We start from the raw sequence: 26042 nt of genomic DNA, 5'->3' as shown, positions 1-26042 counted from the left end.
CTGGGGGTCCATATTCACAAATCTTTGAAAGTGCCACGGCAAGTTGGTGAGGCGGTTCAGAAAGCGTATGGGATACTTGGCTTTGTAAATAGGGCCATTGAATACAAAAACAAGGAAGTTACACTAAACCTTTACAAATCACTAGTTAGGAACATAGGACAGGAGGAGGCCATTCAGCCCCTCGAGCCTGTTCCGCCTTTCAATGAGATCATGGCTGATCTGCGATCTAACTCCATACACCCGCCTTTGGCCCATATCCCTTAATACCTTTGGGTAACAAAAACCTATCAATCTCAGATTGAAAATTAACAATTGATCTCGCATCAATTGCCGTTTGCAGAAGAGAGTTCCAAACTTCTACCACCCTTCGTGTGTAGAAGTGTTTCCTAATTTCACTCCTGAAAGGTCTGGCTCTAATTTTTAGACGATGCCCCCAGTCCGAGAATCCCCAACCAGCAGAAATAGTTTGTCTCTATCTATCCTCTGTTCCCCTTAATATCCTGAAAACTTCAATCAGATCACACCTTAACCTTCTAAATTCAAGGGAATACACACCTAATTTGTGTAATCCCTCCTCGTAACTTAACCCTTGAAGTCTGGGTATCATTCTGGTAAACCTACGCTGCACTCCCTCCAAGGCCAATATATCCTTTCTAAGGTGTGTTGCCCAGAACTGCTCACAGTGCTCCAGGTGTGGTCTAACCAGGGTGTTGTACAGCTGCAGGGTTTTGGCCTCAGCTGGAGTCTTGTGTACAGTTCTGGGCACCACACTTTAGGAAGGATGTCAAGGCCTTGGAGAGGATATCGAGGAGGTTGACCAGGATGGTACCAGGGATGAGGGACTTCAGTTATGTGGAGAGATTGGAGAAGCTGGGATTGTTCCCCTTGGAGCAGAGAAGCTTAAGAGGAGACCTAATAGAGGGGTTCAAAATGATGAGGGGTTTTGATTGAGCAAGTAGGGAGAAACTGTTCACTCTGGCAAGCGGGTCGGTAACCAAAGGTCACAGCTTTAAAATAGTTGCTAAAAGAACTAGAGGGGAATGAGGAGAATTGTTTTCACACAGAGGGTTGTTAAGATCTGGAACGCACCATCTGAAAGGATGCTGGAATCAGGTTCCACAGGAACTTTCAAACAGTAATTGGACACGTCCTTGAAGAGGACTAGTTTGCAGAGTTCTGTGGATAAAGCTGGGATGTGGGACTAAATTGGACAGCTCTTTCAAAGAACCGGCACAGACACGATGGGCCGAATCACCTCCTTCTGTGCTGTTAGATTCTATGATCAGTGTGAACACGCTGGTGTCCCTTAAGGCTCTTCGAGATTTTAAAGCTCTGCCCACAGTCAGAACATTTAAAGGGTCTCTCATCGGTGTGAACTCGCTGGTGTATCAGCAGGTGGGATGACAGAGTGAATCCCTTCCCACACATGGAGCAGGTGAACGGCCTCGTACCAGTGTGGAGGAGCCGATGTCTCTTCAGCTCCCTGGAGCTTTTAAATCTCTTCCCACATTAAGAACATTTAAAGGGGTTCTCTCCAGTGTGAACTTGCTGATGGGCCAGCAGGTTGGAGGACCGAGCGAATCCCTTCCCACACACAGATCAGGTGAACGGCCTCTCCCCAGCGTGTAGGAGCCGGTGTCTCTTCAGCTCCCCAGAGCTTTTAAAGCTTTTCCCACAAGTCAGAACATTTAAAGGGGTTCTCTCCAGTGTGAACTCGCTGATGGGCCAGCAGGTTGGAGGACCGAGCGAATCCCTTCTCACACACGGATCAGGTGAATGGCCTCTCCCCAGCGTATAGGAGCCGGTGTCTCTTCAGCTCCCCAGAGCTTTTAAAGCTTTTCCCACAAGTAAGAACATTTAAAGGGTCTTTCGTCAGTGTGAACTCGCTGGTGTATCAGCAGGTGGGATGACAGAGTGAATCCCTTCCCACACATGGAGCAGGTGAACGGCCTCGTACCAGTGTGGAGGAGCCGATGTCTCTTCAGCTCCCTGGAGCTTTTAAATCTCTTCCCACATTAAGAACATTTAAAGGGGTTCTCTCCAGTGTGAACTTGCTGATGAGCCAGCAGGTTGGAGGACCGAGCAAATCCCTTCCCACACACAGATCAGGTGAACGGCCTCTCCCCAGCGTGTAGGAGCCGGTGTCTCTTCAGCTCCCCAGAGCTTTTAAAGCTTTTCCCACAAGCCAGAACATTTAAAGGGGTTCTCTCCAGTGTGAACTCGCTGATGGGCCAGCAGGTTGGAGGACCGAGCGAATCCCTTCTCACACACGGATCAGGTGAACGGCCTCTCCCCAGCGTATAGGAGCCAGTGTCTCTTCAGCTCCCCAGAGCTTTTAAAGCTTTTCCCACAAGTAAGAACATATAAAGGGGTTCTCTCCAGTGTGAGCTCGCTGATCGGCCAGCAGGTTGGAGGACCGAGCGAATCCCTTCTCACACACGGATCAGGTGAACGGCCTCTCCCCAGCGTATAGGAGCCGGTGTCTCTTCAGCTCCCCAGAGCTTTTAAAGCTCTTCCCACAGTGAGAACATTTAAAGGGCCTCTTGTCAGTGTGAACAAGCTGATGTGTCTGCAGGGTGGATGACTGAGTGAATCCCTTCCCACACACGGAGCAGGTGAACGCCCCCCCCCCCCCAGTGTGAACTCGCTGGTGTTGCTTGAGCTTCTGGGGGATTTTAAAGCTCTTCCCACAGTGAGAACATTTAAATGGCCTTTCATCAGTGTGAACAAGCTGGTGTGTCAGCAGGGTGGAGGACTGCAAGAATCCCTTCCCACACACAGAGCAGGTGAATGGCCTCTCCACAGTGTGGAGGCACTGGTGTCTTCAGATCCCGGGGCTTTTAAAGCTCTTCCCACAGTCAGAACCTGTAAACGGCCTCTCATCAGTGTGAACAAGCTGGTGTCGCTTCAGATGCCCGGGGCTGTTAAAGCTTTTCCCACAGTCAGGACATTGAAATGGTCTCTCCCCAGTGTGAACTCACTGGTGTGTTTGTAGGTGGGATGAACAAACAAATCCCTTTCCACACACGGAGCAGGTGAATGGACTGTCCCTGGTGTGACTGCGCCATTGAACTTCCAATGCAGACGGGGAACTGACTCCCTTCCCACTGTCCCCACCTTTACCCGGTTTCTCCCCGGTGTGACGTTGCACGTGTCCCACCAGATCAGGCGATCGGCTGAATCCGCGTCCACACACTGAACACGTGTGCGGTTTGTCATTGCTGCTTTCTCCTTCCATGTGCACAGGCCGATGATATTCAGGTCCTGATGAATCGAGCGACTCTGTCAGATCTTGACGTGATCACAGAAATCACAGAAACCCCACAGTGCAGATAGAGGCCATTTCGGCCCATCGAGCCTGCACCGACACATATCCCACCCGATCCCCGTAACCCAACGTATTTAATCCCCCTAACACTAAGGGTCAATTTATCATAGCCAATCAACCTAGCCCGCACATCTTTGGACTGTGGGAGGAAACCGGAGCACCCGGAGGAAACCCACGCAAACACGGGGAGAATGTGCAAACTCCACACAGACAGTCACCCGAGGCCGGATTCGAACCCGGGTCTCTGGCGCTGTGAGGCAACAGTGCTAACCACTATGCCACCGTGATGTTTGGTCTGAGCTTCCTGCCTGTAACTGCTCCACTTCTATAACCCTGTAAATTGAGTTCAGAAAAGGATCAGAGGCAAACTGTTGTTTAATTTTCCCCTTTCCGAACCTAGGGGCAGTGAAGCTGATTTTCAGGCCCCAGCTGCTGCACAGGTTGGTTGAAAGGATCAGCAGTAATGGCGGCTGTAATACCCACAAGCCCCCGGCGCTGCAGAAAGCGCTCTGTTGACTCTGAGTCCCGCGCCTGTGCTCATGGCCCCCACGCTCTCCCTCCAGCTCTACAATCGCCCATCCCGATCGGTCCGCAACGCGCATGCTCAGCGCACAAAACCCCGCGGTTGGAACATCGGGCGCGCATGCGAAGCTGCAACATCTAGTCTGCATGCGCGGCTCAGGTGGGGGCGATTCGGTATTTCGCCTCAGCCGCCAGGGAGGTGCACATGCGCAGGACGACCCAACATTCTTCCTGTCAGCAATCACTCCCTCGTTTCTTTAACAAAAACAGAAAATGCTGGAAATACTCAGCAGGTCAGGCAGCATCTGTGGAGACAGAAACAGATTTAACGTTTCAGGTCGATGACCTTTCGTCAGAACTGCTTGTTCTTTAGCGTCAGCCAGTGGCTCAGTGGGTAGCACTCTCGCCTCTAAGCCAGAAAGTTGTGGGTTCAAGTCTCAATCCAGAGACTTGAGCACAAAAATCTAGGCTAACACTCCAGTACAGTGCTGAGGGAGTGCGGCACTGCTGGAGGTGCTGTTTTTTGGAGGAGACATTAAACCGAGGCCCCGTCTGCTCTCTCGGGTGGACGTCAACGATCCTATGGCACTATTTGAATAAGAGCAGGGGAGTTATCCCTGGTGTCCTAGCCAATGTGTTTATCCCTCAATCAATATAACAAAAAACATAGATTATCTGGTCATTATCAGATTGCTGTTTGTAGTAGCTTGCTTTGCGCTAATTGGCTGCTGCGTTTCTTACATTACAACAGTGGCTCTACCTCATTGGCTGTAAAGCACTTTGGGACGTCCGGTGGTGGTGAAAGGCGCTATATAAATGCAAGTCTTTCTTTCTTCACTGGTCTCACCAGCGACCGCTTCTGGCTGATGGTTGATTGACAGCCGAGAGTCCACGCATGCCACAGGGAGCGGCGGTTTGGGCCGAGTCCAGCACAGCGACCCCTCCCCGGTCACCAAGGGTAATAACCGCGCATGCCCAGAGGACACCAACCCCCTCCCACACTCGGAGCTGCGCCTGCGCACTCAGATCCTGCCGGACGGAGTTGGCGCGGGGCATTCCGGGGAAAGGCCTTGGTGTCGCGATCGGTGACGCAAAGTCAGTTTTCTCCGCTCCGATTGGGTGGAGAATCGCACGGGGGAGGGGGGGATCGGGAGAGAATAAAGAGAAATAGAAAAACCTGAGAGTGCGCGAGGCCCCGGACCGAGCGGCGTCAGTTGGACGGTTCTTGTGAGCTCCTCGGGGACACGTGACCCGGGCCCAGGGTCTGATTGACGGGAGCTTCCGACCAATAGGGAGTGAGCGGGGCGGGGCTGGAGGAGCGAGCCGGCGGCTGGTCCTCCAACCAATCGGGGAGCCCGAGGGGTAGGACTCGCGCCGGCTGAATGTCTGATCCGCAGGGCAGCGAGTTTCTCCAGTCCCTTGTTCAGGGCCCGGGGCCAGGGGAGGCTGTGGGCCTTTATTCCCCTCATTGGACACAAGGCTCTTTGGCTCACAACACACTGGCTCAGGTTTTAATAGAGACTTTTTAAATTCATCAATAAAAGCAGATAAACCTCGTGCTTCTGTGGAACAAACTCTAATATTTTATAAAATCATAGAATGGTTACAGCACAGAAGGAGGCCATTCGGCCCGTCGAGCCCATGCCAGCTCTCTGCAAGACCACTTCAGCTAGTCCCACTCCCCGCAACTCTGCAAATTTCTTTCCTGCAGGTACTCGAGGGGCCGAATGGCCAAATCCTGCTCCTATCTTCTATGTATCTATTATCCGAGGCACAGGTAGGCCGCACAGCGGCGGTGGACCTGTGAGGAGCGGCAGCGTGATATAAAGCGAGGTGGCGGAGCAGGTAGGCCCCACAGCAGTGGACCTGTGAGGAGCGGCGGCGGTGATATAAAGAGCGAGGCGGTGGAGTTTATAGGGTGTCTGTAACTCTTGTGACACTTCCTGTGTCCCTGATAACCATGTGTGCGGGAAGTGTATCCAGCTGCAGCTACTGACAGACCGCATTGCGGCGCTGGAGCTGTGAGTGGATATATACTGGAGCATTCGCGATGCTGAGGACGTCGTGACTAGCACGTTTAGGGAGTTGGTCACACGGCAGGTAAAGGCTGCACAGGCAGGAAGAGAATGGGTGACCACTAGGCAGAGTAGTAGGTGCAGGCAGGTAGTGCAGGGGTCCCCTGTGACCATCCCACTCTCAAACAGATATACCGCTTTGGATATTGTTGGGGAGGATGGCTTTTCAGGGGAAGGCAGCAGCAGCCAACTTCCTGGCACCGTGGGTGGTTCTGCTGCACAGGACGGGAGGGAAAAGAGTGGGAGAGCTACAGTAATAGGGTTATATTGTAAGGGGAATAGATAGGCGTTTCTGCGGCCGCAAATGTGACTCCAAGATGGTATGTTGCCTCCCTGGTGCAAGGGTCAAGGATGTCTCGGAGCGGCTGCAGAACATTTTGGAAGGGGAGGGTGAACATCCAATTGTCGTGGTGCATATAGGTACCAACGATATAGGTAAAAAAAACAGGATGAGGTCCTAAAAGCTGAATATAGGGGGTTAGGAGGTAAATTAAAAAATAGGACCTCCAATGTAGTAATCTCAGGATTGCTACCAGTGCCACATGCTAATCAGCGTAGAAATAGAAGGATATTCCAGATGAATACATGGCTACAGGAATGGTGCAAGGGGGAGGGATTTAAATTCCTGGGACATTGGAACCGTTTCTGGGGGAGGTGGTACCAGTACAAACCAGCAGCGCCTATATTTCCTAAGGAGGCTGAAGGGATGTAACCTGTCACCCCTGATCCTCTCTGACTTTTACCGCTGCACAATAGAGAGCATCCTGACAAACTGTATCACAGTATGGTATGGCAGCTGTAGCTACTATGACCGGAAAGCCCTGCAGCGGGTAGTCAAAACTGCCCAACGCATTACCGGCACCCGGCTACTGACCATAGAGCACATATACCAGAAACGCTGTTTACGGAGGTCACGGTCGATCATCAAAGACCCTACCCACCCCAGCCACAGTCTGTTCGCCCCCCTGCCATCTGGGAGACGCTACAGATGCATTCGCACCCGTACGACCAGATTTAGGAACAGCTTCTTTCCCAGGGCTGTCATCCTACTGAACTCCACAAATAAACTCTAAAGCCTGCACATCTGCCAATGCACTTTATTATGGTTATGTTAATGTATTACAAGCCAAATGAATGTTGAATGTTTAAATGTCTTAATCTAAATGTACACTCTCGGGAGCCGCAAGCCTACATTTCGTTGTACTGCACTTGTGCACTAACAATGACAATAAAAGTTGATTATTATGATTATGGGCAGGACCGGGACCGATGTCCTAGGGGGAGTGTTTGCTAGTGCTCTGGGGGAGGGTTTAAACTAAAAAGACAGGAAGGAGAAAAAGAAAGGTGGCAGTCAGAGAAATCATGGGTTTAAATCAAACATGGCCACAGTAAATAATAATTCTAAAAGGAGTAAGAGTGTTAAAAAAAACAAGCCTGAAGGCCCTGTGTCTTAATGCGAGGAGCATTCGTAATAAAGTGGATGAATTAGTTGCACAAATAGAGGTAAACGGATATGATATGATTGGGATTCCGGAAACATGGCTCCAGGGTGACCAAGGCTGGGAACTCAACATCCAGGGGTGTTCAATATTCAGGAAAGACAGGCAAAAAGGAAAGGGAGGTGGGGTAGCATTGCTTTTTAAAGAGGAGATTAACACAATTGAAAGGAAGGATACTGGCTCTGATGATGTGGGAACTGTATGGGTAGAGCTGAGAAATACCAAGGGGCAGAAAACGTTAGTGGGAGTGTTATACAGACCTCCAAACAGTAATGCGGAGGTTGGGGATGGCATTAAACGGGAAATTAGAGATGCGTGCAATAAGAGCACAGCAGTTATCATGGGTGACTTTAATCTACATATAGATTGGGGTAACCATATACTTTGGAGGAGGAATTACTGGATGGTTTCCTGGACCAATATGTCGAGCAACCAACTAGAGATCAGGCCATCTTAGACTGGATATTATGTAATGAGAAAGGATTAATTAGCAGACTTGTGCAAGGCCCCTTGGGTCGGAGCGATCATAATATGATAAAATTCTTCATTAAGATGGAGAGTGAAGTAGTTGACTCAGAGACTAGGGTCCTAAATTTAAATAAAGGAAACTACGATGGTATGTGGAGCGAGTTGGGTAGGATTGATTGAGGAATGTCACTCAAAGGGTTGACAGTGGATAGGCAATGGCAAACATTCAAAGATCGCATGGATGAACTATAGAATTTGTTCATCCCTGTTTGGCATAAAAATAAAACAAAGAAGGTGACTCAACCATGGCTAACAAGGGAAATTAGGGATAGCATAAGATCCAATGAGAGGACATATAAATTGGCCAGAAAAAGTAGTAAACCTGAGGATTGGGAGCAGTTTAGGATTCAGCAAAGGAGGACAAAGGGATTAATTAAGAGGGGGAAAATAGAGTATGAGAGTAAGCTTGCAAGGGAACATAAAAACTGACACTAAAAGCTTTTATAGATATGTAAAAAGAAAAAAAAATTGGTGAAGTCAAGCGTAGGTCCCTTGCAGTTAGAATCAGGGGAATTTATAATGGGGAACAAAGAAATGGCTGGCCTATTGAATACATACTTTGGTTCTGTCTTCTCAAAGGAGGACACAAATAACCTCCCAGAGATGTCAGGGAACATAGGGTCTAATGAGAGGGAGGAACTGAAAGAAATCGGTATTTGTAGGGAAATGGTGTTAGGGAAATTGATGGGATTGAAGGCCGATAAATCCTCAGGGCCTGATAATCTACATCCAAGGGTACTTAAAGAAGTGGCCCTATTAATAGTAGATGCATTGCTGGTCATCTTCCACAATTCTATAGACTCTGGCACAGTTCCCATGGATTGGAGGGTAGCTAATGTTACTCCACTATTCAAAAAAGGTGGTAGAGAGAAAACAGGGAATAACAGACCGGTAAGCCTGACATCGGTAGTGGGGAAAATGCTAGAGTCCATTATAAAAGATGTAATAGCAGAGCACTTGCAAAACAGTGACCGGATTGGACAAAGTCAACATGGATTTACAAAAGGTAAACCATGCTTGACTAATCTACTGGAATTTTTTGAGGATGTAACTGGTAGAATAGGTAAGGGAGAACCAGTGGATGTGGTGTATTTGGACTTTCAGAAGGCTTTCGATAAGGTCCCGTATAAGAGATTAGCGTGTAAAGTTAAGGCACATGGGATTGGTGGCAAGGTACTGACTTGGATAGAGAACTGGTTGGCCAACAGGAAGCAAAGAGTTGGAATAAATCGGTCTTTTTCCGAGTGGCAGGCAGTGATCGGTCCTAGGACCTCAGCTATTCACAATATATATAAATCATCTAGACGAGGGAACTAGATGTAATATCTCCAAGTTTGCAGATGATACGAAGCTGGGTGGGCGTGTGTGCTGTGAGGAGGATGCCAAGAAACTCCAGTATGATTTGGGCAGGTTGGGTGATTGGGCAGAAGCATGGCAGATTGCAGTATAATGTGGATAAATGCGAGGTTATCCACTTTGGTGGCAAAAACAGGAAGGCAGATTATTATCTGAATGGCAATAGATTGGGAGAAAGGGAAGTGCAACGCGACCTGGGTGTCCTTGTGCACCAGCCGCTGAAGGTAAGCATGCAGGTGCAGCAGACGGTTAAGAAGGCAAATGGTTGGTTGGCCTTCGTAGTGAGAGGGTCTGAGTACAGGAAGAAGGATGTCTTGCTGCAGTTGTACAGGGCCTTGGTGAGACCACATCTTGAGTATTGTGTGCAGTTTTGGTTGCCTTATCTGAGGAAGGATGTTCTTGCCATGGAGGGAGTGCAGCGAAGATTCACCAGACTGATACCTGGGATGGCAGGAATGACGTATGGGGAGAGATTGGGTCGATTGGGCTTATACTCGCTGGAGTTTAGAAGAATAAGAGGGGATCTCATTGAAACTTATAAAATTCTAACAGGACTAGACAGACTAGATGCAGGAAGGATGTTCCCGATGGCCGGGGAGTCCAGAACCAGGGCTCACAGTGTAAGGATAAGGGCTCGGCCATTTAGGACAGAGATGAGGAGGAATTTCTTCACCCAGAGAGTGGTGAATCTGTGGAATTCTCTACCACAGAAGGCAGTTGAGGCCAATTCATTAAATATATTCAAGAAGGAGTTGGATATATTTCTTAAGGCTAAAGGGATCAAGGGATATGGGGAGAAGGCAGGGACCCGGTACTGAATTTGGATGATCAGCCATGATCTCATTGAATGGCGGAGCAGGCTCGCGGGGCCGAATGGCCTACTCCTGCTCCTATCTTCTATGTTTCTATGTAATTCCCTTTTGAAAGCTGTGATTGAATCTGCCTCCACCACCCTCTCGGGCAGTGCGTTCCAGATCCTAACCACTCGCTGCATCAAAAAAATTTTCCTCATGTCGCCTTTGGTTCTTCTGCCAATCACCTTAATTCTGTGTCCTCTGGTTCTCGACCCTTCCGCCTGTGGGAACAGTTTCTACTCTGTCCAGACCCCTCATGATTTTGAACACCTCTATCAAATCTCCTCTCTATCTTCACTGCTCTAAGGAGAACCACCCCAGCTTCTCGAGTCTATCCACATAACTGAAGTCCCTCATCCCTTATCCCTGGAACCATTCTCGTAAATCTTTTCTGCAATCTCCCTAAGGCCTTCACATCCTTCCTAAAGTGCGGTGCCCAGAATTGGACACAATACTCCAGTTGAGGCCGAACCAGTGTTTTATAAAGGTTGATCAGAATTTCCTTGCTTTTGGACTCTATGCCTCTATTTATTAAGCCCAGGATCCCATATGCTTTTTTAACCACTTTCTCATCCTGCCCTGCCACCTTCAACAATTTGTGCACACATACCCCCAGGTCTCTCTGTTCATGCACACACTTTAGAATTGTACCCTTTAGTTTATATTGCCTCACTTGGTTCTTCCTACCAAAATGTATCACTTCGCACTTTTCTGCGTTAAATTTCATCTGCCACGTGTCCGCCCATTCCACCAGCATGTCTATGTCTTCTTGAAGTCTATCACTATCCTCCTCACTGTTCACTATACTTCCAAGTTTTGTATCATCTGCATATTTTGAAACTGTGCCCTGTACACCCAAGTCTAAGTCATTAATATATATCAAGTAAAGCAGTGGTCCTAGTACCGACCCCTGGGGAACACCACTGTGTACCTTCCTCCTGTCTGAAAAACAACCGTTCACCACTACTCTCTGTTTTCTGTCACTTTGCCAATTTATTATCCATGCTGCCACTGTCCCTTTTATTCCATGGGCTGCAACTTTGCTGGCAAGCCTATTATGTGGCACTTGTTGAACGCCTTTTGGAAATCCATGTACACCACGTTAACCACATTCCCTCATCAACCCTCTCTGTTACCTCATCAAAAAACTCAATCAGAATCAGAGCGGATGGGCCCGGCGGACGTGCGGCCAGGGCCCTGGCACCAGGAAACCCAGGGTGCAGCACCTCCCCCATCCGAGCCTTCCCTTCCCGGTTTCTTCAGCCGGTGTCACTGAGTCCAACTCAGGAAAAAGGACAGGAGCCAGGCTCCCAGAATGGCCCGCGGCCCCGGGAAGCATGCGCAATCTCAGCGGGGAAATCAGCACGTTGGATAGAGCAGTTTCTGGGGCGCGGGGGATTGTGGGTGCTGTGGTCGCCATTAGTCAGCGGCTGTCGGGAAGAGTTTTATTGCCGGCTGATGGAAGGTAGGTCTCTGGCCGCCTGTGTAGGTCTTTTTGTTGCTTCATTGTTGAGGATGTAACTAGTAAAATAGATAAGGGAGAACCAGTGGATGTTGTGTATTTGGACTTTCAGAAGGCTTTCGATAAGGTCCCGCATAAGAGATTAGTGTGTAAAGTTAAGGCACGTGGGATTGGGGGCGAGGTATTGGCTTGGATAGAGAACTGGTTGGCAGACAGAAAGCAAAGAGTTAGAATAAACGGGTCTTTTTCCGAGTGGCAGGCAGTGACTAGTGGGGTACAGCAGGGATCGGTCCTTGGAACCCAGCTATTCACAATATATATTAATGATCTAGACAAGGGAACTAGATGTAATATCTACAAATTTGCTGATGACACAAAGCTGGGTGGGCATGTGTGCTGTGAGGACGATGCCGAGAAACTACAGGATGATTTGGACAGGTTGGGTGATTGGGCAGAAGCATAGCAGATGCAATATAATGTGGATAAATGTGAGGTTATCCACTTTGGTGGCAAAAACAGGAAGGCAGATTATTATCGGAATGGCAATAGATTGGGAGAAGGGGAAGTGCAATAAGACCTGGGTGTCCTTGTGCACCAGTCGCTGAAGGTAAGCATGCAGGTGCAGCAGGCGGTTAAGAAGGCAAATGGTATGTTGGCCTTGGTAGCGAGAGGGTTTGAGTACAGGAAGAAGGATCTCTTGCTGCAGTTGTACAGGGCCTTGGTGAGACCACATCTTGAGTATTGTGTGCAGTTTTGGTCACCTTATCTGAGGAAGGATGTTCTTGCCGTGGAAGGAGTTCAATGAAGATTCACCCGGCTGATACCTGGGATGGCAGGAATGACGTATGAGGAGAGATTGGGACAATTGGGCTTGTACTCGCTGGAGTTTAGAAGAATGAGAGGGGATCTCATTGAAACTTATAAAATTCTGACAGGACTGGACAGACTAGATGCAGGAAGGATGTTCCCGATGGTCGGGGAGTCCAGAACCAGGGGTCACAGTCTAAGGATATGGGGTAAGCCATTTAGGACAGAAATGAGGAGGAATTTCTTCACCAGAGAGTGGTGAACCTGTGGAATTCTCTACCACAGAAGACAGTAGAGGCCAATACATTAAATATATTCAAGAAGGAGTTGGATATATTTCTTAAAGCTAAAGGGATCAAGGGGTATGGGGAGAAAGCAGGGACCGGGTACTGAACTTGGATGATCAGCCATGATCGCATTGAATGGCGGAGCAGGCTTGAGGAGCCAAATAGCCTACTCCTGCTCCTATCTTCTATGTTTCTATGTAATTCCCTTTTGAAAGCTGTGATTGAATCGGGTTTTGGAGGTTCTATCAAAATTCTGGTCGAGTTGCAGATGTATAAAGTTCCTTTCCTTCGCCCCTCCCCCCTCTCTCTCTCTCTCTCTCTCTCTCCTCCCATAGAGGCCAGAGTCTTGTGTAGGCCCAGACCAGGTGGTGGATTCCCTTCCCTGAAGGACATTAGTGAACCAGTTGGGTATTTATGGCAATCCGGCAGCTTTCATGGTCACTTTTTTCTCGTGCCGGCCCCACAAATGACCAGATTCATTGAGCTCAATTTCACAACCTGCCTTTGTTTTCTTGTGGGTTGTCTCTCACGCTCCCTGTTTAAATTAATTTTACAGGGCACTGGAAGGGGAGGATTTACAGACAGGAAGCTCAAACCAAACATCACTTCAAGATCTGACAGAGTCACTCGACTCATCGGATCTGAATATCATCGGCCTTTGAACATGGAAGCAAAAAGCACCGTTCACAGCAGGGAGAAACCGTTCACATGTTCTGTGTGTGGACGAGGCTTCAGCCAATCACCTGGCCTATCGAGACACAAGCGCATTCACACCAGGGAGAGGCCGTTCACCTGCTCTGAGTGTGGGAAGGGATTCACTAATTCATACTACCTACTGAGACACCAGCGAGTTCACACTGGGGAGAGGCCGTTCACCTGCTCTGAGTGTGGGAAGGGATTCACTCAGTCATTCAACCTGCTGGCACACCAGTGAGTTCACACTGATGAGAGACCTTTTAAATGCCTGGACTGTGGGAAGTGCTATAAAGGTTCCGGGGAACTGATACGCCATCAACGTGTTCACACTGACGAGAGACCGTTCAGATGCTCTCACTGCGCGACTGGGTTCAGGCGATCATTCGAACTCACTGTCCACCAGCGCACTCACACTGGGGATAGGCCGTTCACCTGCTCTGTGTGTTGGAAGGGATTCACTCAGTCATCCAACCTGCTGAATCACCAACGAGTTCACACTGGGGAGAGGGCGTTCACCTGCTCTGAGTGTGGGAAGGGATTCACTCAGTCATCCCACCCCCTGACACACCAGCGAGTTCACAAGTGACTGCAGGGGTTGGATTCTGTTGTCGTTGCTGCTGTTAATCACATCCAGGACTGAACCATGTTCATTCTGACAGTTGGGGATTGTTTCTGTTGATGTTAATAACTCCGGCAACTGGGCTGGAGTTTAATATTCTGGATAGATGTCAAATAAATCAGCTTTGTTTTAAACACATTGTTGTGGGTTTTTGTCTTTCCCACCTGAGTGTTTAGCATCACCTGGCTGGAGCTCAGAAAGGACAATCTGGGGGAGGATCGTACGGCGGGAACAGAACTCCAGCCTGGACACAGTCCTTCAGGGCCACACTGAGAGGGGCAAACGGCACTTTGGTCTTTCTCGTCTCTCTTCACTGACAGCAAAGTCGCCGTGCGGTTTAGTCTCGAAGTGTGAGAAACGTGTCCCAGCCGCTCTCTGCCATGGTTCAGAGCTCCTAGGTACGGAACAGGAGGGTCCTTTAGAAATGTACTCAGTGCTTTTCTTTTAATGGCCTTATTAACCTGTGTCGCTACATTTAGTGATTTGTGTATCTGTATCCCTGGATCCCTCTGCTCCTGCAGCCCATTTAGACTCTTAGGGGGAAATTCAGTGGTGCCCCCTATTGGTCGCTAACATCGCCGGCGCTACTTTTAGCCCCCTGAAAAAGTTAGCGCCCCTGCGCATTAAATTCAGTGGTAGCGCCCCAGGCAGGAGGCGGGGTGCTACTGGAAGCGCTCCCCTCACTCTTGGGGCGCTACCAGTGAATTTCACGATGCTTCGTGTAACAGCGCCACGCCCGTTGACACATAGCACCGCGTCATAGCAGACCTCCCTCCCTGATTAAAGGGGAGGGGCCTAGTACTGCGCACACCGGGGTCCTGCTGGACCACCGGGGAGCAGGGTGTCGGATCAAGAGGAACGCCGGGCTGAGCGATTGTGGCCGACACCCCGAAGAAGAAAGGGGAAGGGGGCAGGTGCTGGCAGTCAGCTAAAATAAAAAGTTGCGCCCGACACCTGCCCTTTAAGTGGCGCTGCCACGGCTGCAGGAACGACCCCTGACCCTGTCGGACATATCGGCCGGCGATAGGTCAGGTGTCACAACCCAAGGTTGCAGCTGGGGTGCTGCGCACAGCGATGACATCATTGCCGGCGGTGCAGTGCCACGGGGCTCTACCGGCTACCGCCGCCACCAACCTCCCGCTGACTATCGCGGGAGGCAAAAAGCAACCCAATTTCACCCCCATGTCCAAGTAGTGTGTGGCCTCCTTATTCTTCCCACCAAAACACACCACCTCACACTGATCTATAGTGAAATTCATTAACACACCACCTCACACCGATCTATAGTGAAATTCATTAACACACCACCTCACACTGATCTACAGTGAAATTCATTAACACACCACCTCACACTGATTTATAGTGAAATTCATTTGCCAATTACACGCCCATTCTGAAATTTATTAATATCTTCTTGCATTTTGTCTTCCTCAGTATTAACTCTACCTCCCAATTTGGTGTCCTCAACAAATTTTGAAATTGCTCTTCTGATTCCCGAGTCCAAATCGTTTATGAACAACAGTGATCCCAGCACCGATCCCTGTGGAACACCACTTCCCACCTTTTGCCAATCTGAGTAGCTACTCCCAACCCCTACTCTCTGTTTTCTGTTTTGTAACCAGCTTGTGATCCATAAACAGTCTGTAAGATCGACAAGATGACCCAGGTCAGGCCATGTGGAGTGAAGGGCCCGGCAGCGGAATGGATGGAAAGATGGCTACAAAACAGAAATCAGAGGATTGGAGTTAAGGGAAGTTTGTTGCGATCTTTCCATCCATTCTGTTACCTGGCCCTTGACTCCACACGGCCTGACCGTGGTCATCTTGTAGACCGTACATACTGCAGACACAGTGCACCAGTGGTGGAGGGGGTGGATATTGAGTCCTGTGGCAGGAGCGCTCCTGACAGGGTTACAGAGCCTTCAACCTCCAGGGATGGGCAATAAATACTGGCCTTTCCAGTGACGCCCACTCCTGAGAATGAATGAAAAAAAGTTCTAGACCGCAACAATACAGACCAGTTGCCCAATCTGATCAAAGTGCAGATGGCTGGTGATGACAAGATACAGATCAGCAGGAGTCGGATCTGATGCAAGAGGAAGTGGCGAGGATGGATGGAGGACTGAGGGACCTCGGCAAGAGCCTGTGCATCATCATGGGCGCCTCCGGGGGTCTGGGGAAGAGGCTGTCCCTGGTGCTGGCTCCCAGGCTGCGGGCTGGCTCCCACCTGGTGCTGATGGCCAGGTCCGGGATCAACCTGCAGGAGGTGGAGCACCAGGTGCTGGAAGCAGTGGCTCTGCTGGGCAGCGGGTTGAGGGTGAGTCGTGTGGAAGCCAAGCTCAGCGAGGCAGAGCCTGTGCAGCGGGTACAGAGCTCGATCAGGTGGCCAGGACCAGGACCAGGACGGACCTCCGGAGCGGCTACTCCTCATCAACAACACGGGTGAGGGCCGGAGGCTTGTTGATCAAATTAAGGCTCACGGTATTAAAGGGAGTGGGGCAGCGTGGATAGGAAGTTGGGTAAAGGGCAGAAAACAGAGAGCAGTGGTTAATGGATGTTCTTCAGACTGGAGGGATGTAAACAGTGATGTCCCCCAGGATCAGTGTTGGCACCATGGCTCTTCTCAATATAAAGAAATGTTCTGGGCTTGAGTTTATTGGGCAAGATCAAAATCTCTAGATGATGCCAAGAAAGGGACCTTGGCCAACTGTGAAAGGCCTGTCAGTGACTTCAGTGCATACACAGGTTAGAAATGGGGCAGGGAGATGGCAGATGCAGTTTAACGCAGAGAAATGGGAGCTGATACATTTTTCTTCCTCCTAAAATCTAAAAAATATGCATCAAATGGTAAAACTTAGAAAGGAGTAGAGAAGAGAGTCTTGGGGTGTAAGATTCTAGTGAACCCCTTGTCCTATTAATTAGCAGGTTCGGGTGTCCAGTGTCACCAAATTTAATTCTCTATTAAGAAGCTGATGCTTTTATATCACATCGGCTTTGTGTTAAATATTATGGTCATCGAGGCAAACACCACGTATCCCATCAAACTATCTCCAGTCAGGTACAGCACGGGTTAGATACAGAGTAAAGCTCCCTCTACACTGTTCCATTGAACACTCCCAGGGCAGGTGCAGCACGGGTTAGATACAGAGTAAAGCTCCCTCTACACTGTCCCATCAAACACTCACAGGGCAGGTACAGCATGGGTTAGATACAGAGTAAAGCTCCCTCTACACTGTCCCATCAAACACTCCCAGAGCAGGTACAGCACGGGTTAGATACAGAGTAAAGCACCCTCTACACTGTCCCATCAAACACTCTCAGGGGCAAGTACTGCACGGGTTAGATACAGGGTAAAGCACCCTCTACACTGTCCCTTCAAACAATCCCAGGGCAGATACAGCATAGGTTAGATACAGAGTAAAGCTCCCTCTACACTGTCCCATCAAACACTCCCAGGGCAGGTACAGTATGGGTTAGATAGTCACTGACACTAATCTCCTCCTGTCTGATATAAACCAATCCCACAGTCACTGACACCAATCTCCTCCTGTCTGATATAAACCAACCCCAGTCACTGATACCAATCTCCTCCTATCTGATATAAACCAACCCCAGTCACTGACACCAACCTCCTCCTGTCTGATATAAACCAACCCCAGTCACTGACACCAATCTCCTCCTGTCTGATATAAACCAACCCCACAGTCACTGATACCAATCCCCTCCTGTCTGATATAAACCAACCCCAGTCACTGACACCAATCTCCGCCTGTCTGATATAAACCAACCCCACAGTCACTGACACCAATCTCTTCTTGTCTGATGTAAACCAACCCCACAGTCACTGACACCAATCTCCTCCTGTCTGATATAAACCAACCCCACAGGCCCAGAAAGATTAAACTCAGCCTGTTACTTGGATTGCACTTGTCTCCATTCCCGTGCCGAGGGGATTGCTGTACCAGACAGTGGAGGCAACACTTGGGGACTCTCAATTCTCCGCCAATTCCCATTCCCCTTCTTTCTGGTGGATAATGGAGGTGCCACTGTGTGTAATGTGCAAGTCAGTAAGAATTGTCAGTGAGGATTAATCAGCACTTTCTAATTGGAGATGTTAATCAGTGGAACTTTTCAAATACTGAATTGTAGATTTTGTACCAAAGGTCAATTTAGGGTTAAAGTAAAATTCATAATTTTATTGTCAAATAATTTCTTATGAAAATCCTGAATTAAGGGGAACGATCACAGACAACGGTTCTTAAAGGGACACTGCAGCCCCAACATGTCAATCAGCTATATATCGAATATTAACCTTCAGCCTAGTAATAGTGGATATTAACATCAGCAGAAATAAACCTCAACTGTCAGAATGAACATGGTTCAGTCCTGGATGTGATTAACAGCAGCAATAACAGCAGAATCCAACACCTGCAGTCACTTGTGAACTCGCTGGTGTGTCAGCAGGTTGGATGACTGAGTGAATCCCGTCCCACACACGGAGCAGGTGAATGTCCTCTCCCCAGTGTGAACTCGCTGGTGTCTCAGCAGCGTGGATGACTGAGCAAATCCCTTCCCACACACGGAGCAGGTGAACGGCCTCTCCCCAGTGTGAACTCGCTGGTGTCTCAGCAGAGTGGATGAATCAATGAATCCCTTCCCACACACAGAGCACGTGAATGGTCTCTCCCTAGTGTGAGTGCGCTGGTGTACAATGAGATGGGATGACTGCCTGAACCTTTTCCCACAGTGAGAGCAACTGAATGGTTTATCATCAGTGTGAACTCGCTGGTGTTGTATCAGTTCCTCAGAGCTTTTAAAGCAGTTCGCACAGTTGGAGCATTTAAAAGGTCTCTTGTCAGTGTGAACTCGCTGGTGTCTCAGAAGGTGGGCTGAATTAGTGAATCCCTTCCCACACGGAGCAGGTGAATGGCCTCTCCCCAGTGTGAACTCGCTGGTGTTCAATGAGATTGGATGAACACCTGAACTTCTTCCCACAATGAGAGCAACTGAATGGTCTCTCGTCAGTGTGAACTTGCTGGCGGTGAATCAGTTCCTCAGAGCTTTTAAAGCAGTTCGCAAAGTCGGAGCATCTAAAAGGTCTCTCGTCAGTGTGAACTCGCTGGTGTCTCAGAAGGTGGGCTGAATTAGTGAATCCCTTCCCACACAGGGAGCAGGTGAACGGTCTCTCCCCAGTGTGACTGTGTCGATGAGTTTCCAGCTCAGAAGGGTAATTAAATCCCTTCCCACAGTCCCCACATTTCCACGGTTTCTCCATGGTGCAGGTGTCCTTGTGTCTCTCCAGGTTGGACGATCGGTTGAAGCCTCGTCCACACAGAAACTCCAGTATGATTTGGACAGGTTGGGTGATTGGGCAGAAGCATGGCAGATGCAGTATAATGTGGATAAATGCGAGGTTATCCACTTTGGTGGCAAAAACAGGAAGGCCACCTCTCTCTCTCCCCCCAGTCTCTCTCTCCCCCCAGTCTCTCTCTCTCTCTCTCTTCTCCCCTAGTCTCTCTCCCTCTCCTCGTCTCTCTCTCTCTTCTCCCCCCAGTCTCTCTCTCTCGCCCCTGTCTCTCTCTCTCCCCTAGTCTCTCTCTCTCCCCCGTCTCTCTCTCTCTCCCCAGTCTCTCTCTCTCTCCCCAGTCTCTCTCTGTCTCTTCTCCCCCGTCGCTCTCTCTTCCCCCCAGTCGCTCTCCCTCTTCCCCCCAGTCACTCTCTCTCTTCCCCCGTCGCTCTCTCTTCCCCCCAGTTGCTGTCTTTCTTCCCCCAGTCGCTCTCTCTTCCCCCAGTCGCTCTCTCTCTTCCCCCCAGTCGCTCTCTCCCTCTCCCTGTCTATCCCTCCCTCTCCCTCTCTGTCTCTCTCTCTCCCTCTCTCTGTCTCTCTCTCTTCCCCGTCTCTCTCTCCCCCCAGTCTCTCTCTCTCTCGCTCCCCCAGTCTCTCTCTTCCCCCCAGTCGCTCTCTCTCTTCCCCCCAGTTGCTCTCTCTTCCCCCCAGTCGCTCTCTCTCTTCCCCCCAGTCGCTCTCTCTCTCTCTTCCAACAAAAATATGCCCTCAAAAAACCCTCGGCACCGCCGGGCACTTCAGCTAGTCTATATATATAAAAGAGCTCTTCTGTCTGTCCTTCCGTCTGTCTGTCTGTCTGTCCGCTATACACTCAAAATTTATAGAGCGTACCTACACATGTGTTACATCAAAAGAAAGCTTACGATTCCGGAATGGTCATAAGCATATTTACTTTTTGGTCAGACAAAAATTGTGCCGACGGTATACAAAAAACGTTCAAAATTCTGCTCATTATCCGCTCATTAGCATTGAGTGACGTGAAGGTTGACCAATCGTACAGTCGAGCGACGCGACAGTTGACCAATCGCTGCGTCACGGGGGCGGGTTCATTGCGTGTGCAGGCGGGCCATCCTAGAGTCGAGTGACGTGATGATTGACCAATCCTACAGTTCAGCGACCTGATGGTTGACCAATGTGTGGGCGGGCCTAATCCTTCTGAGCTGAGGTGAGTGGCCGTCATCTTGATTCCTAACTGTTCATTTCTTTTTCCCTTTCTGCGTGTTTATTTTCAAATCTAGATTTCCAGCAAAAAAAAAGTTGCTTTTAAAACACAATTAAATTGCTTTAAAAAAAAGTTAATTAATTTGTAAATATTTTCTCTAACTTCATTCATTTTCCTACCTTTCACAGTTTTTGCAGGCCTCGAAGCCTGGGCCTCTCCTGCCCAGCCACGCCCGAGCTAGGCACCTCCCGTCCCGCTCAGCAAGCATCCCGCGATCGCCGCCATCTTTGTAAAGGTTGGAGGGGCGGGCCTGAGCCGAGCGTAGCCACCGCCGCCATCTTAGTAAAGGCTGGCGGGGCGGGAGTCAGCGTGCGCGTCAATGTCGGCCCGGACCGCAGCAAAGGTGAGTCCGGCTGGGCCTCATGCGCTAGGCCGCGCACCGGCCGGCCCTGAGGTGCTGATTCGCGGAGGGGGAGGGAGGGAGAGGGGAGGGAGGGAAAGGAGAGGGGGAGGGAGGGAGAGAGCTAAGGTGAGTCCAGCTGGGCCTCATGCACTAAGCCGCGCACCGGCCGGCCGGCCCTGAGGTGCTGATCCGCGGGGGGGGGAGGGAGAGGAGAGGGGGAGGTAGAGGGGGAGGGAGGGAGAGGGAGGGAGGGAGAGGGGGAGGGAGGGAGGGAGGGAGAGGGGGAGGGAGAGGAGACGGGGAGGGAGAGGAGACGGGGAGGGAGAGGAGGGGGGGAGGGAGGGAGGAGGGGAAGGGAGAGGAGATGGGGAGGGAGAGGAGAGGGGGGAGGGAAGGAGGAGGGGAAGGGAGGGTGAGGAGAGGGAGAGGGAGGGTGGGGAGAGGACAGGGGGCAGGGGAGAGAGAAGACAGGGGGGAGAGGGGGAGGCAGGGAGGGAGTGGAGAGGGGGAGGGAGGGAAAGGAGAGGGGGAGGGAGGGGGAGGGTGAGGAGAGGGGGAGGGAGAGGAGAGGGAGAGGAGAGGGAGGGAGAGAGAGGGACAGGGGAGGGAGGGAGAGAGAGTAAAGCAGGGAGAGACGGGGGAGGGAGAGAGAGAGGGTGAGGGAGGGAAAGAGTGAGGGGGTGGGACAGGGAGGGAGAGCTTACCTTCTTCCTTCCTTCCTTCGCAGGAGTCCATCGGGCCAGCCCTCAGGCGCTCCTTCCCCCCCTTTCTCTCCAGGCTAATCCCGAACTAAATCCAGCAGTCTCTCTCTCTCTCTTCCCCCCGTCTCTCTCTTCCCCCACGTCTCTCTCTCTCTCACTCTCTCTCTTCCCCCCATCTCTCTCTTCTCCCCCCATCTCTCTCTTCTCCCCCATCTCTCTCTTCTCCCCCCTGTCTCTCTCTTCTACCGGCCAGTCTTTCACTTCTCCCCCCCCAGTCTCTCTCTTCTCCCCCCCAAGTCTCTCTCTTCTCCCCCCAGTCTCTTTCTCCCCAGTCTCTCTCTTCTCCCCCGGTCTCTCTCTTCTCCCCAGTCTCTCTCTTCTCCCCCCCCAGTCTCTCTATTCTCCCCCCCATTCTCTCTCTCTCTCACTCCCCAGTCTCTCTCTCCCTCACTCCCGTCTCTCTCTCTCTATCTCCCCCCAGTCTCTCTCTCTCTCTCCCCCCCAGTCTTTCTCTCTCTCTCCCCCCAGTCTCCCAGTCTCTCACTCTCTCCCCCCCAGTCTCTCTCTCTCGCTCTTCCCCCCAGTCGCTCTCTCTCTTCCCCCCAGCCGCTCTCTCTCTTCCCCCCAGTCGCTCTCTCTCTTCCCCCGTCGCTCTCTCTCTTCCCCCCAGTTGCTCTCTCTCTTCCCCCCAGTTGCACTCTCTCTTCCCCCCAATCGCTCTCTCTCTTCCCCCCAGTTGCGCTCTCTCTCCCCCCAGTCGCTCTCTCTCTTCCCCCCAGTCACTCTCTCTCTTCCCTCAGTCGCTCTCTCTCTTCCCCCCAGTCACACTCTCTCTTCCCCCCAGTCGCTCTCTCTCTTCCCCCCCATCGCTCTCTCTCTTCCCCCCAGTCGCTCTCTCTCTCTTCCAACAACAACATGCCCTCAAAAAACCCTCGCCACCGCCGGGCACTCCAGCTAGTATATAAATATAAAAGAGCTCTTCTGTCTGTCCTTCCATCTGTCTGTCTGTGTGTCCTCTATACACTCAAAGGTTATAGAGTGTACCTACACGTGTGTTATATCAAAAGAAAGCTTATGATTCCGGAATGGTCATAAGCATATTTACTTTTTGGTCAGACAAAAATTGTTCAGACGGTATCCAAAAAACGTTCAAAATTCCACTCATTATCTGCTCATTAGCATTGAGTGAAATGAAGGTTGACCAATCGTACAGTCAAGCGACCTGACGGTTGACCAATCACTGTGTCATGGGGGCGGGTTCATTGCGTGTGCGGGCGGGCCAACCTAGAGTTGAGTGACGTGACGATTGACCAATCCTACAGTTCAGTGACTTGACGGTTGACCAATCGGTGCGTGTGTAGGCGGGCCTAATCCTTCTGAGCTGAGGTGAGTGGCCGCCATCTTGATTGCTAACTCTTCATTTCTTTTTCCCACTTTCTGCCTGTTTATTTTCAAATTGTTTTAAAAAAAAGTAAATTAATTTGTAAATATTTTTTCTAAGCTGATTAATTTTCCTACCTTTCACCCTCTTTTTTTCCTGTTGACTCACTAGCTCCGCCGGGCACCGCAACCTTCCAAGGTTACCCCGACTGCAGGCCTCGAAGCCTCGGCGTCTCCTGTCCAGCCACGCCCGAGCTAGGCACCTCCCGTCCCTGTCAACAAGCGGCCCGCGATCGCCACCATCTTTGTAAAGGCTGGTGGGGCGGTAATGAGCCGAGCGTAGCCACCACCGCCATCTTTGTAATGGCTGGCGAGGCGGGGCAGTACGGAGCTCCACGGAGCCATCGCCGGTGCTGGGCTCGGGCGGCTGCAGAGCTCGGGCTGCACAGGGCGCTGGGCTCGGCTGGGCCATGTCAGTGCGGGTGCCCTAGGCCCCGGGGCCTAGCTTTTTCCAACCACCGGCAGCGCAACTCTCAACACTATCTCTTCCCCCCCAGTCACTCTCTCTCTTCCCCCCAGTCACTCTCTCTCTTCCCCCCGTCGCTCTCTCTCTACTCCCCCATCTCTATCTTCTCCCCCCAGTCGCTCTCTCTCTTCCCCCCAGTCGCTCTCTCTCTCTTCCAACAACAACATACCCTCAAAAAACCCTCGGCACCGCCGGGCACTTCAGCAAGTATATATCTATATAATAGGATAGTGGTGTCTGTCTGTCTGTCTGTCCGGGCATCACTCAAAAGTTATAGAGCGTACCTACACATATGTTATATCAAAAGAAAGGTTATGATTAGGAGGCTGTCCTAGGTGTATTTACTTTTTGGTCAGACAAAACTTCTTCGGACAGTAGACAAAAAACGTTCAAGAAACGGAAAAAAATCCGCTCATTAGCAGTTGACCAATCCTACCACTCATTAGCGTTGAGTGACGTGATGGTTGACCAATCACAGGGGGCATTTCATGGCATTTCTGGGCGGGGCCTAATCCTTCAAGCTGCCGTTATTGAGGTGAGTGGCGGCCATTACAGACCGGCTGGGCCTGAAGCTTTAAAAATGTCTCTCTCTCTCTCCTTCCCCCCTCTCTCTCTCTCGCTCGCTCTCTCCTTCCCCCCTCTCTCTCTCTCTCTCTCTCTCCCAAAGCGGGAGAACACCCTCGTGGCCATCAGGCGCCATTCCCTCCTTCCTCCCCGCCCGGCGAAAAGCATGCTGCGGCTAATCGTGACAGGTGAGGACGGTGTTTGTTGTCAGGTGACTCGGTCGGCGTGCCGCAGCGCGAGCTCAGCTGGGGTGACTCGGGCCAGGCCTCAGGCGCTACCCCGTGCACGGGGACTCCGGGCCTCTCTCTCTCTCTCTCTTTCCCCCATCTCTCTCTTCTCCCCCCAGTCTCTCTCTCTCTCTCTTCCACGTCTCTCTCTTCTCCCCCAGTCTCTCTCTTTCTCTCCCCCCCAGTCTCTCTCTCTCTTCCACCCGTCTCTCCCTCCCTCGCTCCCCCATCTCTCTCTCTCTTCCCCCAGTCTCTCTCTCTCCCTCCCCATCTCTCTCTCTCTCTCTTCCCCCCAGTCTCTCTCTCTCTCCCCAGTCTCTCTCTCCCCCCGTCTCTCTCTCCCCCCAGTCTCTCTTCTCCCCCCAGTCTCTCTCTCTCTCCCCCAGTCTCTCTCTCTCCCCAGTCTCTCTCTCTCTCTCTTCCCCCAGCGTCTCTCTCTCTCTCTCTCCCCCGTCTCTCTCTCTCTCTTCCCCCAGCGTCTCTCTCTCTCTCTCTCCCCCGTCTCTCTCTCTCTCTTCCCCCCAGTCTCTCTCTCTCCCCCCCAGTCTCTCTCTCTCCCCCCCAGTCTCTCTCTTCTCCCCCCAGTCTCTCTCTCTCTCCCCCCAGTCTCTCTCTCCCTCTTCCACCCAGTCTCTCTCTCTCTCCCCCCAGTCTCTCTTTCTCCCCCCAGTCTCTCGCTCTCTTCCCCCCGTCTGTCTCTTCTCCCCCCAGTCTCTCTCTCTCTCCCCCCATCTCTCTCTCTCTCCCCCCCAGTCTCTCTCTCTCTCTTCCCCCCAGTCTCTCTGTCTCTCTCCCCCAGTCTCTCTCTCTCTCTTCCCCCGTCTCTCTCTTCTCCCCCAGTCTCTCTCTCTCTTCCCCCGTATCGCTCTCTCTCGCTCCCCTGCCTCTCTCTCCCCTGTCTCTCTCTCTCTTCCCCCCAGTCTCTCTCTCTCTCTCTCTCTCCCCCCAGCCTCTCGCTCCCTCTCTCCCCCCCAGTCTCTCTCTCTCTCCCCCCATCTCTCTCTTCTCCCCCCAGTCTCACTCTCTCTCTCCCCCCAGTCTCTCTCTCTCTGTTCCACCCAGTCTCTCTCTCCCCCCAGTCTCTCTCTCTCTCTTCCCCCCTGTCTCTCTCTTCTCCGCCCAGTCAATTCAATTCAATTCAATTCAAATCGCTTTATTGGCATGACAAGGTACATCTTATGTTGCCAAAGCATCGAAAAACATTCATGGTTGTACACAAAAATACAGATCTATCCATACAGTGTACAAACAGATATATCCCTGAGTGTATCAATATACATTCATCTAATTTGTATATACTCTTCTTATATTTAGTGGTTGTCCCTCTGTTTATGGCAAGCTGTAACATAGTGTGCCGCTAAGGTTACACAATTTCTCTTTTCCCCTAGTAGGTATGGGAGTTTTTGGTTGTCATTCAAATTTCTGAATTCCAGGCATATTTTTGTGAATTTTGGGTAGAAATTCTCCCTTATGCCCTGATATTTTCTACACGCTGTGAGGAAGTGCATCTCTGTCTCCACCACTCCCTGACTGCAGTGAGAGCATATCCTGTCCTCTCTTTTTAGCCGGGTTTGCCTGTGTCTACCTTTTTCGATCGCCAGGCTATGTTCACTAAGTCTGTACATTGTCAAAGTTTTTCTCATTTTGCTATACTTTACCCTGGTCAGGTAATCAGCCATGTTGTATTGTCTGTTTAGGGC

The 26042-nt window shown here is 50.8% G+C and overlaps 2 protein-coding genes and 1 pseudogene across 3 annotated transcripts in view; 1 reads left to right on the top strand and 2 right to left on the bottom strand.

The window, feature by feature from the left end:
• The window catches only part of LOC147091845 (uncharacterized), a 53705-nt pseudogene extending 39544 nt beyond the window's left edge, over positions 1 to 14161 (top strand). Inside the window, exon 3 of the transcript XR_015075239.1 lies at positions 13409 to 14161. The product of XR_015075239.1 is annotated as an uncharacterized LOC147091845 (transcript). The remainder of the gene's footprint in view (positions 1 to 13408) is intronic.
• The window catches only part of LOC147091836 (uncharacterized), a 1030142-nt gene that overhangs the window by 665970 nt on the left and 338130 nt on the right, over positions 1 to 26042 (bottom strand). The gene's annotated exons all lie outside the window — the stretch shown is intronic.
• LOC147091843 (uncharacterized) overlaps positions 16852 to 26042 on the bottom strand; it is a 124541-nt gene continuing 115350 nt past the window's right edge. Inside the window, exons 7-8 of the mRNA XM_085976458.1 lie at positions 19012 to 19358; positions 16852 to 16858 (exon numbers count right to left, since the gene is read on the bottom strand). Coding sequence (XP_085832584.1) covers positions 16852 to 16858; positions 19012 to 19358 — 354 coding nt within the window. The remainder of the gene's footprint in view (positions 16859 to 19011; positions 19359 to 26042) is intronic.

The sequence above is a fragment of the Somniosus microcephalus genome, unplaced genomic scaffold (assembly GCF_052327205.1).
Source record: "Somniosus microcephalus isolate GS21.2 unplaced genomic scaffold, FLI_Smic_1.0 unresolved_chr3, whole genome shotgun sequence".
Lineage (NCBI taxonomy): Eukaryota > Metazoa > Chordata > Chondrichthyes > Squaliformes > Somniosidae > Somniosus > Somniosus microcephalus.
Note: the sequence above shows the minus strand (reverse complement) of the source record. Positions and strands in the feature narration are given on the sequence as shown.